Source organism: Spermophilus citellus (genome assembly GCF_964194105.1).
Source record: "Spermophilus citellus genome assembly, chromosome: 10".
Lineage (NCBI taxonomy): Eukaryota > Metazoa > Chordata > Mammalia > Rodentia > Sciuridae > Spermophilus > Spermophilus citellus.
Genome location: NC_138197.1, coordinates 118142604 through 118160322, shown reverse-complemented (window position 1 = coordinate 118160322; position 17719 = coordinate 118142604). Strand labels below are relative to the sequence as shown.

The 17719-nt window shown below is 34.6% G+C and overlaps 1 protein-coding gene across 2 annotated transcripts in view; it reads left to right on the top strand.

Annotated features, from left to right (window-relative positions):
* WASHC3 (WASH complex subunit 3) overlaps positions 1 to 12833 on the top strand; it is a 48147-nt gene extending 35314 nt beyond the window's left edge. For both annotated transcript variants that reach the window (XM_081309506.1, XM_081309505.1), the window contains exon 7: positions 8396 to 12833. In XM_081309506.1, coding sequence (XP_081165632.1) covers positions 8396 to 8480 — 85 coding nt within the window. In that variant the 3' untranslated portion in view covers positions 8481 to 12833. The remainder of the gene's footprint in view (positions 1 to 8395) is intronic.
* Positions 12834 to 17719: the final 4886 nt, after the last annotated feature.

Here is a 17719-nt window from a genome sequence, read left to right as displayed (position 1 = left end):
GTTGTTATTGAAAATAACGATAGTTCTTCTTTAACTAAGAATTAGTACTTACTATTCAGCTTATAAAAATTAGTTTCAGTGCCATTGAATTGAAAGATATGTGAAAAATACCCTTGTCGCCATCATACTCAGAAGAGTTTAAAGGGAAAGAAAATGGAAAATTTTAATTGGTCTTTGTCCAAAGGTTAATCTGCTTCAGTCTTGCATTCAGAAATACAGGATGGATAAATCATGCTTTAAAAATTCTTTCAATCAATGCCCAGATTTTCTTAAAAAAAAAAAAAAAAAAAAAACATTTCTCCCCTATCCTGTTCTGTGTCCCAGAACATTTGTGTCTCAGAGCTAAAGTTACTTAGGATAAATAGACTAGCCACTGATCTGCTCCATCAGCAAGAAATGGAATTCATGCTGTTTAAAGCTCAGGCTAAGGCAGGCTTTGGAGATGGTCTCTTGCTGAGGTTTAGGTTCTTTCCTGACACTCTATGGCTGTATAACCTGGAATTGATTACCTAACCTCTTTGATTGCCTAACCTCTTTCCTTATCAACAAACTGGAAAATAGAAGCATTCACCCCCTAGTAGAATTGTTCAAACTAAGATCAATAATGTTGTAAGCACTTGGCACAAGTTTGGATAAGCAGTAAATGTTCAATAAATGTTAGCTGTGATTTGTGAATGGTTTAATGGAGAACTTTGTAGCAAGTTCTAAACAATGGATTCACCAGGCTTTTGAATCACAACTTGTTTATAATCCTGCAGTTGCTTTGTTTTCAACAAAGACATATTTCACATACACAGAGTATTATCTTTTAAAATTATAGTCTATTTTCTCAAACTGAAAATCTGTATTTTCAACTTTTTAGAAAAGAACAGACTTCTGAAATTGAAATTCAACTGGTCACACACAATCTTGGTGGGAGGGTGCAGTGTACAGCATATTGATTTGGCTAAAGAAAGCATATAATTGAGTTCAAGTTGCTCTGCAGGCTTTGAACAGAACCAGCTCAGTTGGCATTTATCCTGGAGATATCTATTCAAAAGACATTTATACTGTCTTCCCAGATGGTGGAATGACTACTTTTATGGTTGCCAAAAATAAAAGTAACTACCTCAGCCTGCTTATCACTGAGTCAGGAGGGGATTTATTGGAGTTAAACAAAAGGATATTGAAAAGCATGAATTTTTTTAAGGCCTATCTGGCATATCTAGCAGATTGTCCTGCTCTCTAAGGGAATTCCTTATCTACCAATATTCTTTGTCTGCCTCCTGCTATAAAGTCACCAAATGGACTTAAGTTTGGGTTTGAACTGGATGAGAATAGAACAGATCTCAATTCCACAACTGGACAATTCCAAAAATAAGGTTTTTACTGGTTTCATGTATTTTTGTTTATGTTGAACTGGATTTTCTGTTCAATATAATTGCCAGCCCTCAACAATTGACTGGCATATACTAGCCAAAAAACATAAGAAATTTGTTTTTAAAATCAATGTCCAAAAGTTACTATTTGTCTACTGGTTGGAAACTTTGATCACAAGAGAGAGAGAATAGCAATAGCAAAGAGGAGTTGTTGAAAAGCATTCTGGGTCTGTTGGTAACTAGCAGACAAGGAAGTAAAACTAGCTGCAGGAAGTAAAAGATCCCAAGATCAACAGCAAAAACCCATCTTACCTGGAAGACCTGGCTCTTTTTCTCCTTGATATTGGACATTTATTTGTCTCCCTAGATGTAGAAGCCTGCTTATCAAAACAAATAACAGAATATATGTGTCTTGGAACATTCAGAAAGGAACAGTGTCTTTGAGTAAATGTAATGCTGAAACAAATCTCCCTCACTATTAGGGAGACTAGCTATTATCAAAGTAAAAACTGTTAAATTTTTGACAACCCTAGAGGTTTTTATATGGTAAATACAATTTAAATTTAAGAATCTTAGTGTTTTGCTCTTCCCTTAAGACTACCTGTTGCCATTGCATAGAGCTCTGACATAGCACAGTGTCATATGAAATTATAACTTTATGTATGAACTGAATACACATGGACAAATGATTTGAATGGTAATTACCACACCCTTTCCCTACCATCTCCTGCTCAGCAGTAGTTTTACTACTGTTTTTGGTACTTAATCTGCTTTAAATTCAACTCTTTGTTTTTAAATACATTTATTTATTTATTTTTATGTAGTGCTGAGGATCAAACCCAGCACCTTGCTGAGCCACAACCGCAGCCCAAATTCAACTCTTTTAAATTTAACAAAATGAAAAATATTTTTAAACTCTTCATCTGCATAAATAAAGACTGTTATTTGGTTTTGTGTCCTTAAAACTGACTGTCTTTAAACACAAATATAAATCTTCCTTCAGTGAAAAAAATTTATTCAACAATATTTGTGTTTGAGGACTCCCTTCATGTTCAGGGTTTCAGAAACCAACTTAAACAAAAAGGGAATTTATTGGCTCATAGCTAAAAAGTCTATGTGTAGAACAGGATGTAGGGCCTCAGTGTCATCAAGGCTGACTAGCTGGAATCTTTTCTTTCCCCTAATCATACCAGCTTTACTTCGTTGATGTAATAAAACACAACTCTCCAATCACGGAGCCTTATCTCTGAAACCAGGAAATAGAACCCCCAGCAAGGCTTTAATATTTCTAGTCACTTTTCCATAACACAGTATCTCATTTCTAGAGAATCATTGCAATTGGCCCTGCATGAGTTATGTGTCCTCTAGTTTTGAATCCCTTATCCTCCAAAGAAAGATGCCTGTGATTGGTCAGGCCTGGATTGTATGACTGAAGCAAGAAAGTGGGTAGGGAAAGGGTGAGGGCAGCAGGAATTAGGGAGAAGAAGGAGTGTCAAAATTAGCATGTGCACAGTGTTATTTGCTAAAATGTACTGATTTGTATATACTTAGTCCTTCCTTCTATCTCCTTTCCTTCCTAAATTTTGGCTCTCCCCCCACTTTTTCTTTTTTCTTTTCTTTTTCTTTTTCTTTTTCTTTTCTTTTCTTTTTTTTTTTTTTTTGGTACTGGGTATTGAATCCAGGAGCACTCAACCACTAAGCCACATCCCCTTCCCTTTTTTGTATTTTATTTAAAGACAAGGTCTCACTGAGTTACTTAGGGCCTTACTAAGTTGCTGAGGCTGGCTTTGAACTTGCAATCCTCCTGCTTCAGCCTCCTGAGCCACTGGGATTGTAGGCATGCCCCACTGTGCCCAGCTTGGCTCATTTTTAATTAAGGTTAACCTAGTAATTTCTTTGAAAATACTTAATTTTTAAAAGATAATTTAGACTTAGTAATGAGTTTAAATATAAGCTTTTTAAAAATTTTGGTTTTATTAAAAATTTATTGATAATCCTGATGCTTTAGATTATATAAATACACTTGTTCAAATGTTAACACCAAGGCAGTGTTTTTATGTAATTTTAAAGATGGAGAATTTTTAAAAATATCCAGGATGCATCATGAATGTACTTGTGACTTTATATATTTCTCTCTATATTACTGATACACTCTTCTTTAGTATTCATTTATATACTTAAAATAGTAAGAAACTATTATAAAGTTCTCATCATTCTAGATTTCAGTAGTGAAATGTGTTTCCTTTGGATTTGGATTAATAATTGTTGAATTTTAGGCTAGTAGTTTAAAGTAGTAATCTTTTAAAACTTCTCCATGAACAACAAGTTAAGATGAAAGATACATATTGCATAGAATCAAGTTAAGAATACAACCGTTCATAATATAAAGAGCTAAATTTCTGTTTCCCCTGAAAATATGGATATCTAGGCTAAAACCGATGGCATTGCTGTGAGTTTTATTCACATTGTCTAAGACTTTGTAACTTATAAAATGTTTTCCTGTGTAATGCCTCATTTGATTTTGTGATTTCTTGAAGTTTTTCTCTTTTTTGTACCCTAAGAGAAGTAGTGTACACTTTTTGTTCTTCTAGTGATTCCAAGTCAAAATAGCATTGTATTTATTTTTAAATGAATGAGGACAGACAGTAAGTAACAAGTGTTGGTGAGGATATGAAGACACTGGAATCCTCACTCACTGTTCATGGGACTATAAAATAATGCAGCTGTTATTAACACTACTAAATGTACTTAACAATGAAATACTGATAGGTCCTACAACATTTGTGAACTTTGAAGATATTATGCTTGGTGAAAGAAGCCACATTCAAAGACCAAAAACAGTATAGTGATTTCTCAAAAAATTAAAACCAGAATTACTATATCATCTAGCAATTCTACTTCTAGGTAAAGATCAAAAGCAAGATCTCTGGATAAAGATCACAAGTAAGTTCTCATAGAAATACCTATACACCCATGTTCATAGCAGAATTATTCACAGTTGCCAAAAGGTGGAAGGGTCCACTGATAGATGAGTGGATGAACAGATTGGCATACACATGATGATTAAATATTTAGCCTTGAAGGAAATTCTGACACGTGTTAAAATAAGGTTGAACCTTTTAGGACACAATGCTAAATAAAATAAGCCAGTCAAAAAGAACAAATATTGGGCTGGGGATTTGGCTCAGTGGTAGAGTGCTTGCCTAGCATGCATGAGGCACTGGGTTCTATCCTCAGCACCACATAAATGTAAAATAAAGATATTGTGTCCACCTAAAACTTAAGAATAAATATTTTTTTAAAAAAAGAGAACAAATATTGTACAATTTCACATTTATAAGGTTTTCAAATTCACAGCGATAAAATAATGGTTGTCAGGAGCCAAAGGGAAGTGGGGATATTGTTTGATGGGCACAGAGATTCAGTTTTGCAAGATGAGATGTCTGGAGATGGATGGTGGTGATGGCTATGCAACTATCTATACTTAACACTGCTGAATATACTTAATACTACTGACTTGTACATCTAAAAATGGTAAAGATGGTAAATGTTATGGTATATGTATCTTACCACAATAAAAATGAGAAGAAGAATGAAGCTAGACAATGTAAATTTTGGTGAGGATATGGAAAAATTGGAAACCTCATTCATTTTACTTGTATGAATGTAAAATGATAAAGACACTGTTACTGTTGAATATAATTGGGAGTTCACTGTAAGGTTAAACAGAGTTGCCCTATGACCCCCAATCCTACTCCTTTGTATATATATCTAAAAGAAATGAAAACATATATTCACATTAAAAACTTGTACTCAACTGTTCATAACAGCATTATTTCCAATAACAAAAAATAGATAACCCAGATGTCGTTCAACTGATAATAAATAGCAAAATGTAGTATATATAAGCAATGGAAAAATATTCATTATATAGAATGATTATGTACTGATAAATGCTATAGTAAAGGTGAACTTTGAAGATACTATGCTAGGTAAAAGAAATCATACACTAATGCTGAATATCATATGATCTCATTTATATGAAGTTTCCAGAAGAAACCATACACTAATGCTGAATATCATATGATCTCATTTATATGAAGTTTCCAGAATAAGAAAGTTCATAAATATAGAAGAAAATATATTATTGTTTTCCAGGATTGGAGGATAAAGGGAAATATAAAATATAGAGTGCTTGCTAATGGATGAAGTCGTCTTTTTGGTGTAATGAAAATGTTTTGTAATTAAGTAGTAGTAATGGTTGCACAGTCTTATGAATATACTAAACACCACTAGCTTGTGTACTTTAAAATGGTGAGTTTTATGATATGTGGATCATAGCTCAATTTTTAAAATATACTAAACTTAAGAATCCCATGGGGCTGGAGTTGTAGCTCAGTGCATGCTTATACGTGTGAGGCACTGTGTTTGATTCCCAGCACCACATATAAATAAGCAAATAAAATAAAGGCCCATCAACAACTAAAATAATATATTTTAAAAAAGAATCCCAAGCTTAATTATGCTGTTTCAGTGAAAAACATAAATTTCATTTAACTTCTCCCCATCCTTCACCTTTCTCCTGCCAAATGATCTTTTCTATTGTTATGCCCCAATATACCTTGCATTCTAGCTACCAGATGACTTATAGTTCCCAAATGCAGTATGCCACACCATTCCCATTTTATTGTTTACCCAGAACATCTTCACCTTATCATCTTCAACTTATCCCAACTTTTCTGTTTCTGGCAAACTCTGCTCACACCTCAAAACTCTTTGTTTTTTTTTTTTTTTTTTTTTTTTTTTTTTTTTTTTTTTTTTTTTTTAAAGAGAGTGAGAGAGGGGAGAGAGAGAGAGAGAGAGAGAGAGAGAGAGAGAGAGAGAATTTTTAATATTTATTTTTTAGTTTTCGGCGGACACAACATCTTTGTTGGTATGTGGTGCTAAGGATCGAACCCGGGCCGCACGCATGCCAGGCGAGCGCGCTACCGCTTGAGCCACATCCCCAGCCCCCTCAAAACTCTTTGTAAGCATCTCCACCTCTTTGGAGTTTTCTCTTACCAACCCTAGCAGAATTGATTACTTTTTCTTTTCACACAAACTTAGTTCATCTACACTATGTGACATTAACTTTTTTTCATTTTTGTCTCCCCTACTAAAATATCACCTGTTTCATGGCAGGAACTACTTGTTATTCATTACCCCTAAAGGAATACAGTTCTTAGCAAATAATAGGTGCCTGACAGTGAGAATAATGTAATTATAATAACTGTTTTTAGTACTATGTTCCAGATATTATTCAATGTAGTTTACATTTATTAATTTAATCATCGCCACAATCCAATCAGTTACTCCAGCACAGATTGCTTAAATAGCTTCCTCAAAGTTGCTCAACAAGTAAGTCACAAGACTGGGATTTGAACACAGACAGTCTGACCCAAAAGTGAGTCTGTGTTCTTAACTAGTATGCAGTATAGTATCAAATGTATCTGTAAATGATTACACACACAATAAATTTAAAATTTTACTCCCTTGTACTTTTACCTTTAAATAGCATCTGTTTTAAGGAGTTACATACATTATTTTATTCATTTGAGTTGCATAGATACTAATATAATCTTGATGCAGTTTTGAAGTAATTCCCTCTAGTATTTTTTCCTCTAACATAGTGGAGATGAAAGAAATCAACCACATAATAAAGATTGATTTACGTGGAAAGGTGTGCTCAATACTCATGCCCACTGCTAATAAAGTTGTTTGTTGCTTTTGTGAAGAGTGATGGAGATAATGGTCCTGTGTTGGTATTTTAGCAGATGGAGCATCAGTCAAAACCTGGAAATGTTTTATCAGTTTTAAAAGTGTTACTGTATTTGGTATATGTGGTTGCCTTACAGGTATAACCTAAAATTTTTCAGTAGAGCAAATGAGTTTATATTTGAAGGTAGAGAACAGTGCCATTTTCTTCTGTTAATTAGCATGCCAAACATATCAATTTATGTAAGCCATTATTTTTGATAACTAAAAGTTAACTGGTAGACAATACATTTTCTTATTTTACTACTATTAGTTTCTATTTACTGAGTGTCCTAAGTCTTTAGTAAGAATTAAGGAGCCTGAGGCAGAAATAGTCTGGTGATTTTCATTATTAAGGCATAGTAGTTATATTATTCTTCCTTTTCATCTTAATTTTCCCAAAAGAATACTGCTCTTGCTTAATTTACTTTCTTGATAAGAATGAAAAGAACAATAGTGCTACTGCATTGATTAAATGATTTGTTGGCACAAACACTAGTGGGGCGTATCTAAATGACTGCTTTAATAACAACATTAAAGTTTCACTTTGGTTTCTTATAGCACACCCCTACAAAGTTAGTTTAACCATTCTGTCTGCCCAGGGAATCTGTGAAATAGTATTTTTTACCCACTAACACTTTTTATCTTCATTCTCTATAGAGTTACAACTTGTAAGTGAAAATATCCAACAAATATTAAGAACCTCATTTGACCAGGCACTTTTCTTCCCCATAAAATTTCCATACTGCCTACATTTCTTCATGGCCTTTCTTGAACTCTCTTCTCTACATTTCTTCATGGCTTTTCTTGAACTCTCTTCTAAGTTTCTCCCTGCAACTTTCCTGAACATGAAGACTTTCCTTTCCTCTCCACTTCTAGCTTTCCTTTCTCTGTGCCTCATGTACACTTGAGGTGGCAGGGATTTAGCATTGGTCATGCCAGCTTCTACAGATCACATCTCTGTCTATAGTTGGGTCTCCATGGTAATGAGAAGCAGAAACTGCTGAAGTAGCACACTATGTAAGGGCTGGCAAGAGAAAATAGAACAGGAATAGCACTTAATCCCCATGGAGCGCAGAAGCCAGAGAGAATCATGCTGTTATAGTGCAGGAGGCTCCCTCATTTAAGGACACAGAGTTGGCAGATTTATTAGCCTCCGTAGATGAACCTAATTTACAGTTTGTAAGTGCTTCTCTTCAATTGGAAAAAGACCTTTAAAAATTGTTTTCCTTCTTCTCTTTCAGAAGGCCAGATGCTCCAGTGCCTGATGGTGAAAGTGAAAGGACTGTAGAAGAAAGTTCAGATAGCGAGTCTTCTTTCAGTGACTAAGCTGAATTTTGATAAAAATTACATATACATGTGTAAGGGTACGTTTACATTCTATGAGAGAGTCTGACTCTCTTCATCATAGAAAACATCAAATAGCCACATATTTACCACCAAGCTTCTTCATGTTAAAAAAAAATAAAGCATTTATAACCTGCAAGTATGTCTTGTTACCAAAATAAGGGTTCTGAAATCAAAAATAGAATAACCTAAATTGCAACTAGTGTTTTAAAATGAAGGTAAGCTATTCCAGGAATGCAGTGAGCATTATAGAATGAAGTTAATGTGAATATTTTAGCATGGAAAATTATGTACATTTTTATTCTAAAAATTGTTAAAGAAATTTCTGATAGAAGATAATATTGGAATGAAATTGTGACAACTTGAAACTTATATGTCATATCTATTATGGATCTGGAACTTATTGATAGTATTTATTAGTATGCACATTACCCCTTGGCCAATAGTTCATATGAGTATGAAAGTGAGATATTTTTATTTATTTTCAAGTAGAAATATTGAAGGTAGTTATAATGTGGTTCAGAGTAAGCAAGCATCATTGTCATCAGCTTCTTTATTGCGTAAACCGGAAAACTTCATTTGCACAAAATTAAAATGCTCTCACCTCGACTTGCAAAAAAATTCTTCATAAACAAATATTTTTTTGTTTAATATCTAGAAAATCCCCAAAATACTTAGATGAAGAGACATAAATGCATTTGGTTAGTGGTTCTCAACCTAGTTTAGGTCACCTGAAAGTAGAGTCAGAGAAAAGTTTTGGATGTCTGGAGGTCATTTGTGAGGTGATCTCAGGAAGCATAAATAAGAGAACATGGAGAAGAAGGAGAAAACCAATATGAAGATGTATTGTATTATCAAGGTTACTATTTTGGTCTTGAGTGCTCTAAGACCTCCTAAGAAGCTTATAGACTGCCTCCCAATATTGTCCACCTGATGGAACTGCAGACATTTAGTTAGCAGTTTTCATTACCCATTATAGTTGAGAGTTGCTGCCAGGGGCATTAACTTCCCCTACACTTCTGGGCTGTGCTGTTTTTTTTTTTTGGGGGGGGGGGAACAGTATCTCCCAATATTGAAGCAGGACTTGGAATAGCAAGCAGATCAAGATGCTCATGCTTACATTGGCATTTCACTGACAAGAAGGACAAACCTGAGCTTACTTAGAACCAGGGAAACTATGGCTGCTACTAGAAGCAGAAAAGAAATAATGTGGAGCAAAAGAGGTGTTTGCTGCTGTCCACTTTTTGACCGTTCCATGTTAAGTCTACTCTGTCACCGAGACTTCTAGATGATGGCCAGCTGTAGCCTTCCTAAAAGACTACACAGGAAGATTATTTGCAGTCCTTGTTGCTGCACCTGAATCCAGACCAAAACTATTATCATCATCTCCTTCCTTCACCACCCACTTTAGATTTCTCTTGGTCTGTGCCAGAAACTCTGCTGGACAAAGTTGGTTGCCTGGTAAAGAGACCTAAAAAGTTAAGTTCTCTTGTCCCAGAGAATGGTTATTTTGGACAATAAGGTCTCCTTTATCCAACCTTACATTCTGTCTCTCTGATCCAGTAAACTCAAAGATCTATTCTCACATGTTATCTAGCTTACTAGCAGTACTTAACCAGCCAGTTCCTGAAATCCTTTCAGTATGGAACCTATTTCTTCCCAGCTCAATAACTATATTTTCCCTCTCAGACGAAACCTGATATCATTTAATCTTCTTGAAATAATGCCAGAGAGCAGAGTTGGATCTTAGGGATGAGAGTTCTCTTATAAGTCACCAGCTTCAGGTAACACTCTAAGTGGTCTCCAGGTAAGGGGAGGCTCCTTTCCTTGATTGTGAAAGAAAGAGCTCTTTGGATGGTGTAGTGGGCTTAGAGGAAACCAGGGATTCAGGTCTCTGAAGCCCAGATTTTCTCATCCCATATCTCAGTCACACCCCTTTGCTATCAGGGCCCTGGCTTAGCAAAGTAAACTTGTTGAGGTTGTACCTCTCCTCTCCTTTACCATTTTTACACTCTGGGTCTGATTTTCCTGGACAGGAGGCCTTTTGGCTTCCACAGTATGCTCAGGGTTGATGATTGGCCAATCTGGGCCTGTCAATTTCTCTTCTCAAAATATCCAAGGCAGTTAACAAATGCTAGTGAGTTCCATAATCCTTTGCCCCCATGCTGTTCTAGTGACAGAACTACCAGTTACTCCATTACTTCTCACCCTATTCCACCATAGATGAGATTCACAGGAATTATGATGCACACGGGGGGGGGGCAATTACCATCCTTCTTAACCTAGAAATAGGAGTAAATGATCTAGTCCAGAATTCCATCCTAATGGATTTTCTTTTCAGAGTCACTTCTCATACCTAAAGCATACTCTGAGATAGATACTTGTATTTGTGAAGTAACCCCAGGAAGTAGAAATGAGAGCAACCAGAATGAAAGAGGGAAGAAAATCCAATATAAGGATATATTACTGAGATAGCCATTGTGGGTACTTGAGATTTGATTTCAGTACTAGCACTCCTTACAAATGAATAATACTTCCCAGAATTCCCCATCTGAAGACTGGAGGGTGGAGCATTTGTGCACTAGCCTAGGACTATTACTAGGGGGTATTACTCCTTACACTTGTGGGATCCTCTTGCTCATAGGCCTTGGGGTCTTCTGTGGCATTAAAAAGGACACTGAATTGGAGACTGGAGAATGAGGCTTTCATTTGAGATGGGTTGCTCCACCAAAAGATGAAACCCAAAAGATTGAGTACAACTCTCTATTACATCTGTGGTTGAACTCCAGGAGAGACCCAGGGATGTATTTCAGGGTATCACCAGAAGCAGCAGATATAGACAGTCTTCCTCCAAAATATTAGATTGACCCAAGCTTATGTTTATTTAAAATATATAGTTTCTTCTTGGATATAAAGACAAATTGGATGATAAGCCACACACAGGATTTCCAGAACTTCTTCATTAAAATTTTTAGTTTTTAAAATCTTCCAAAAAAAATGAGCAGAGGATAAACAATAACAAAACCTATATCTTTATATTCTGTTAGAATAGAATTTTTAAATGTTTCCTATTACACATATCCCATAGAGTTTTTCTGTGAAACTTTTATATCTGAACTAGAGCCTGGCTCTGGATATTGTGTCCATTGCTCTTAAAGAGTGTCCAGACAATATAATGGTCAGTAAAATGCTTTTTTTTCTGATCATGTATGTTCTTCACAAAAACAATCTTGATATCTAGGGTTCATGAAGAACTTACATTCCAACAGTTTATTTATTGATTTATCTGTTAGAAAAGCATGATGGATTTACTTAATGAAATAGAATTAATACTCTGAGGTATATGGAGCAGACTGCTTCCAAGAGAGGATATGGCCTTGTGTATTCTACATTGTGGGCTTTATGTCCTGCTTGGGATTCTCCCACTCTGAATTGTTTATCTGAGGCAGTTACTACACTTTCCTGCATGGTTTAGTGTGCTTGCACTGATTTTGCCATGTTAGAAATTTTTGCAACATAGACTGTACCCATTTTCTCCACAATGGCAGGGAGCTGTCTGACCAACCTCAATAAGACAGTTCTTTGGCCAGTTGGGTGTTGCCTGGAACAGCCTGAATTTCCTTTCTCTACCTCTCTTGCTCATGTCTGCCTAACTACCTGTTCTAACATTCCCCCATCAAGTACTTGGAAATTCCCACAATTTAATCCTGTATTTTAATAGCTGTTGCAACAATGACAAGTTGTCTTTCAAAAAATTAACTTTTAAATTTTTTGTTGGTAAGATTAATAAGTGAAAGGACTGACAATAAAGCAAACGTCACACTGACTTGGTTAAAAATCTTAAGACATTTATTGTCCTTTGAAACATGAAGTATAAAGATTTTATTTGTGATTCCATTTCGTCTTTCCCCAAACAATATTACTTTAGATGGGCAGATATCAAATACTTCTAAAAAATCACTTTATAGTAGCTACAAATTATTTACTAGACAATTGTGTATACTTATCTTCAAATTGATATAAAACTCTCCAGAATTAGTTGAGATTAAAAACAATTTTGAAATAATTTCTAAGAATTGGAATAAAAGTATATTTAAGTCTAGAAGAAATCTTAGCAAATATCTAGTCTGAATAACTTGAGGCCCTGGAGAGTTTGAATAATTCTCCCAAGAAAGGAAAGGGGGGAAAAAAGATTTGTTTATATGAACAAATTGCTTAACTTCACAGAAATATTTTACATTTTCAGTGCTTTTAGTTATCCATACAAAAGCAAAGTACTTAAAATTTCAATAATCTTATTAATCTGCAGTGAAGTTTTCATACACTTCTTAAGGACATTTTTTTTAATTTTATTTTTTTTATTGGTTGTTCACAACATTACAAAGCTCTTGACATATCATATTTCATACATTAGATTGAAGTGGGTTATGAACTCCCAATTTTACCCCAAATGCAGATTGCAGAATCACGTCAGTTACACATCCACAATTTTACATAATGCCCTATTAGTAATTGTTGTATTCTGCTACCTTTCCTATCCCCTACTATCCCCCCTCCCCTCCCCTCCCATCTTCTCTCTCTACCCCATCTACTGTAATTCATTTCTCTCCTTGTTTATTTTCCCATTCCCCTCACAACCTCTTATATGTAATTTTGTATAGCAATGAGGGTCTCCCTTCATTTCCATGCAATTTCCCTTTTCTCTCCCTTTCCCTCCCATCTCATGTCTCTGTTTAATGTTAATCTTTTCTTCCTGCATGTGGATCTCTTAATTTTTCATTGGCTTTGAAATATGTAACCATGTGGCAATCAAGTAAAGCTAATTCTGCATTTTCACAGGGGCCTCTTAACTATACCAATTTATATTTTATTGTATGCTCATTCTAGCTTCAAACCTTAGAAAATCTGGAGAAACCTGGAAACATATATTGTATTCTTTTATTGTATTTTAATATTTTGTATATATTTATATATATATTATACAAATAAATTGTATATATTTAAGGAGAATAACAAGATGGTTTGATATACATATATATTATGTTATTGTTACCACAGCCAAATTAATTAACTCATTCATCATGAACCATAGTTACCTCTTACCTGGGGGTGTGGTGAAGACACTTAAAATGGCCAGTATAGTCACAGTAGTTCTATAAAAACCAATAAAAAACTCCATGAGTTAAAATGTGACAAAATTTCTTGAAAGACACAAACTGTAAAAGCATATGTATATATAAAATAATCTGAATAATTTTTATTTGTAAAAGAAATTTAATATATAGTTAAACATGTTGCCATAGGGAAAATTGTATACCCACATGGCTTCAGTAGTGAATCCTACCAAACATTTAAAAAAGAAGTGATGCCAATTTTACATAAACTGTTCCAGGAAACTAAAAGATTAGGAAACTCCTTCCTAAGATATGCTATGAGACCAGCATTAACCAAGAACAGAAAAAGGAATTACAAGAAAAACATAGATTTTATAGAAATTGACACTATAAAATTCATATGCAAGTGTAAAGAAATAGCCAAAACACTTTAAAAATGAACAAAGTTTGACGACTACAAATACCGATTTTAAGAGTTATCATAAAGCTACAAAATTCCACAAAGTGTGATATTGATTTACAGATGGACAAATAGATGAATAGAGCATAATATAGAGCCCAGAAGCAGGCCAACACATATATGGTACTAATTTTCAATAAACATGCAAAGTCACTCTGTGGGGAAAAAAATCAGAAATGCAAATGATGATGGAACAATTGGATATCCATATATTGACTCTTATGCAAAATTAATTGAAAATGTATCATAAACCTAAATGTGAAACCTAAAACTATAAAGTTGAGGGCAGGGGAGAATGTGATTTTAAGTTGGGCATAGATTTCTTAAATCTAATACCAAAAACATAATCCATAAAAACCAAGTTGATAAATTGTAACACAAAAACAAGTTGTTAACACTTTGGAAGACACAAGAGAATGAAAAAACAAGACATAGACTAGGAAAAAATATTTGCAAATATATCTGATAAAAGACTAATCTCTAGGATTAAAAACCCTGAAACTCAACAAAAAAAAAAATAGACAAAAAGATTTAAATAGATATCTCGACAAAGAAGGTACACAAATGACAAATGCTTAATATTTCTCATTAAGAAAATGCAAATTGCAACTGGAACAAGTTACAATTGTACACTAAATAGAGTAGCTAAAATCTAAAAGGTGGAACATGCGAAGTACTGGCAAGGATGTGGAGGATTTGAAAACGCATTTATATATGTACCCAAACTATCCATCTAGCTACCTACTTATATATATTTATATATCAAAGAATATCCTACATATAGTAATAGGAGTTCATGAAGAAAAAAACCAACAGTGCAACAAAACACTATAAAGCATTATTCAAAAAAAACTTTTCTAAAATAAAAAGATTACATATTGAAATTACTTATTGAAAAGACACACCATGTAACCCAGAGCAGTTAATACTAAGACACATTTTTCTAAACCTATTTTACTAAACCTATTAGACATTAGGAAAAGGGAAAAAATGTTCTTTGGGCATCAAGGTAAAAACAGACCAAGTCACTTCTAAATGAAATAGGATTAAATTATCATCAAACTTTTTTTCTTGTTGAGATTGAGATTGCCCAGTTTGGCCTTGAATTTATGGTCCTCCTGCATCAACCTCCCAAGCTGCTGGAATTGTAAGCATGCACTACTGTACACAGCTTCAACAAAATTTTTTGATGCAATAGCTTATATTAAAAGCTACTGGAGAGGAAGAAGGGGAATAGCATGGATTGTGAAAGGAGACCCTCATCACTATACAAAATACATGTACGAAGATGTGAATTTGGTGTCAACATACCTTATATAATCAGAGATATGATAAATTATGATATAATGGTGTATTAAGAATTGTAGTGAAAAAATAAAATATTTTTTAAAAAAGCTACTGGAGTAACACATTTAAGATACCAAAAAAGCCAGATGCAGTAAAGCACACCTGTAATCCCAGTGACTCAGAAGGCTGGGGCAGGTGGATTGCAAGTTCAAGGCCAGCCTCAGCCATTTAGCAAGGCCCTAAGCAATTTAGCAAGACCCTGTCTCAAAAAATAAAAAGGACTGGAAATGTGGTTAAGTAAGTATCACTGTTTTTCAATCCCTGGTACAAAAAAAAAAAAAAAAAAAAACGCAAAATAGAGAAAATATGAGCTAAGTATTTATTTTAGTCAGTTTTTTTTCTTTTTTTTTTAATTGGATGTTCACAACATTACAAAGCTCATGACAAATCATATTTCATAGATTAGAATCAATTGGGTTATGAACTCCCATTTTTACCCCAAATACAGATTGCAGAATCACATCGGCTACACATCACATTTTTACATACTGCCATATTAGTGACTGTTGTATTCTGCTACCTTTACTATCCTCTAATATCCCCCCTCCCCTTCCCTCCCATCTTCTCTCTCTACCCCATCTATTGAAATTCATTTCCCTCCATGTTTGTTAAAAAATATTTGTTTATTTATTTTTTTAGTTTTAGGTGGAAACAATATCTTTATTTTCTTTTATGTGGTGCTGAGGATCAAACCCAGTGCCTCATGCGTGCCAGGTGAGCACGCTACCACTTGAGCCACATCCCGAGCCCTTACTCAGTTTTTTCACTGCTGTGACTAAAGGATCTGACACAAACAACTATAGAGCAGAAAAAGTTTATTTGAGGGCTAACGGTTTCAGAGGTCTTAGTCCTTAGAAGGCCAGGGCTCGAAGTGAGATTGAACATCACAGCAGGATAGGGTGGCAGATGGAAGCAGCTCACATCACAGTCAACAGGAAGTAGAGACTCCACTCTTCAGATACAAATATATATGCCAAAGCAATGCCCTAATTCTCACCTCCTCCAACTATACCCTACCACTTCAGTTACCACTCAGTTAATCCCTATTAGGGGTTTAATTCGCTAATTGGGTTAAGTCTCTTACAACCCAATCATTTCTCCTTTAACCATCTTGCATTGTCTTACATGTGAGCTTTTGGGGGACACCACATATAAATCATAACAGTGTTTTATATCCAATATGATTTTAGAGCATAAACACACAAACTGTTAATACTTTAACTCACCAAAAACAATCCAATTGGGCTGGGTTGTGGCTCAGCAGTAGAGCACTCACCTAGCACACACAAGGCCCTGGGTTCAATCATCAGCACCACATAAAAATAAATAAAGGTATTGTGTCCAACTACAACTAAAAAATAAATATTAAAATAAATAAAAACAATCCAATTTAAAAACAAAATACTTGAATAGACATTTCTCCAAAGATATATGAATGGCAAAGAAGTACATGAAAAGATGCTCAAAGTCATTAATCCTATGGAAATGCAAATCAAAACCACAATGAGACACTACTTCATATCCATTTGGATGGCTATTATTTTAAAAGAAAGAAGCATTGATGAGGATGTGGAAGAATTGAAACCCTGTACTATGCTGGTGGGACTGTAAAGTGGTACAGGCATTGTAGGACAGTATGACAATTCCTCAAAAAATAAAAGACGCAAAAACAATTCAAACAGATATTTATGCTCATGTTTATTGCAACATTTTTCACAATACTTCAAAGGTAGAAGCAACCTAAATATCCATCAACAAATGAATGTAAAAAACAAAATGTGAGAAACGGAGAGAGAAGGGAAAGCATATGGAAATGGTAGGAGACCTTCAAGGATACATAAAATTACAAGAGGCTATGAGGGGCAAGGGGGAGGGAAAAAAAAGGGAGAGAATTGAACAATAGCAGGGGAGATAGAGAGGGAAGATGGGAGGGGAGGGGAGGGGAGGGGGGATAGTAGGGGTTAGGAAAGGTAGCAGAATACAACAGACACTAATATGGCATTATGTAAAAATGTGAATATGTAACAGATGTGATTCTGCAATCTATATTTGGGGTGAAAATGGGAGTTCAAAACACAATTTGAGTCTAATGTATGAAAGATGATATATCATGAGCTATGTAATGCTTTAAATAATCAATAAAAAAATGTGGTATATTATTCAGTCTTTATAAAGAATAAAATTCTAATATATGTTACAATATGAATAAACCCTAAAACATTACAAAAAATGAAATTAGTTAAAATTTATTTTCTAAGAAGGTTGGAAGTGAACTAGCTTGTTATTTTGAAATAACAACA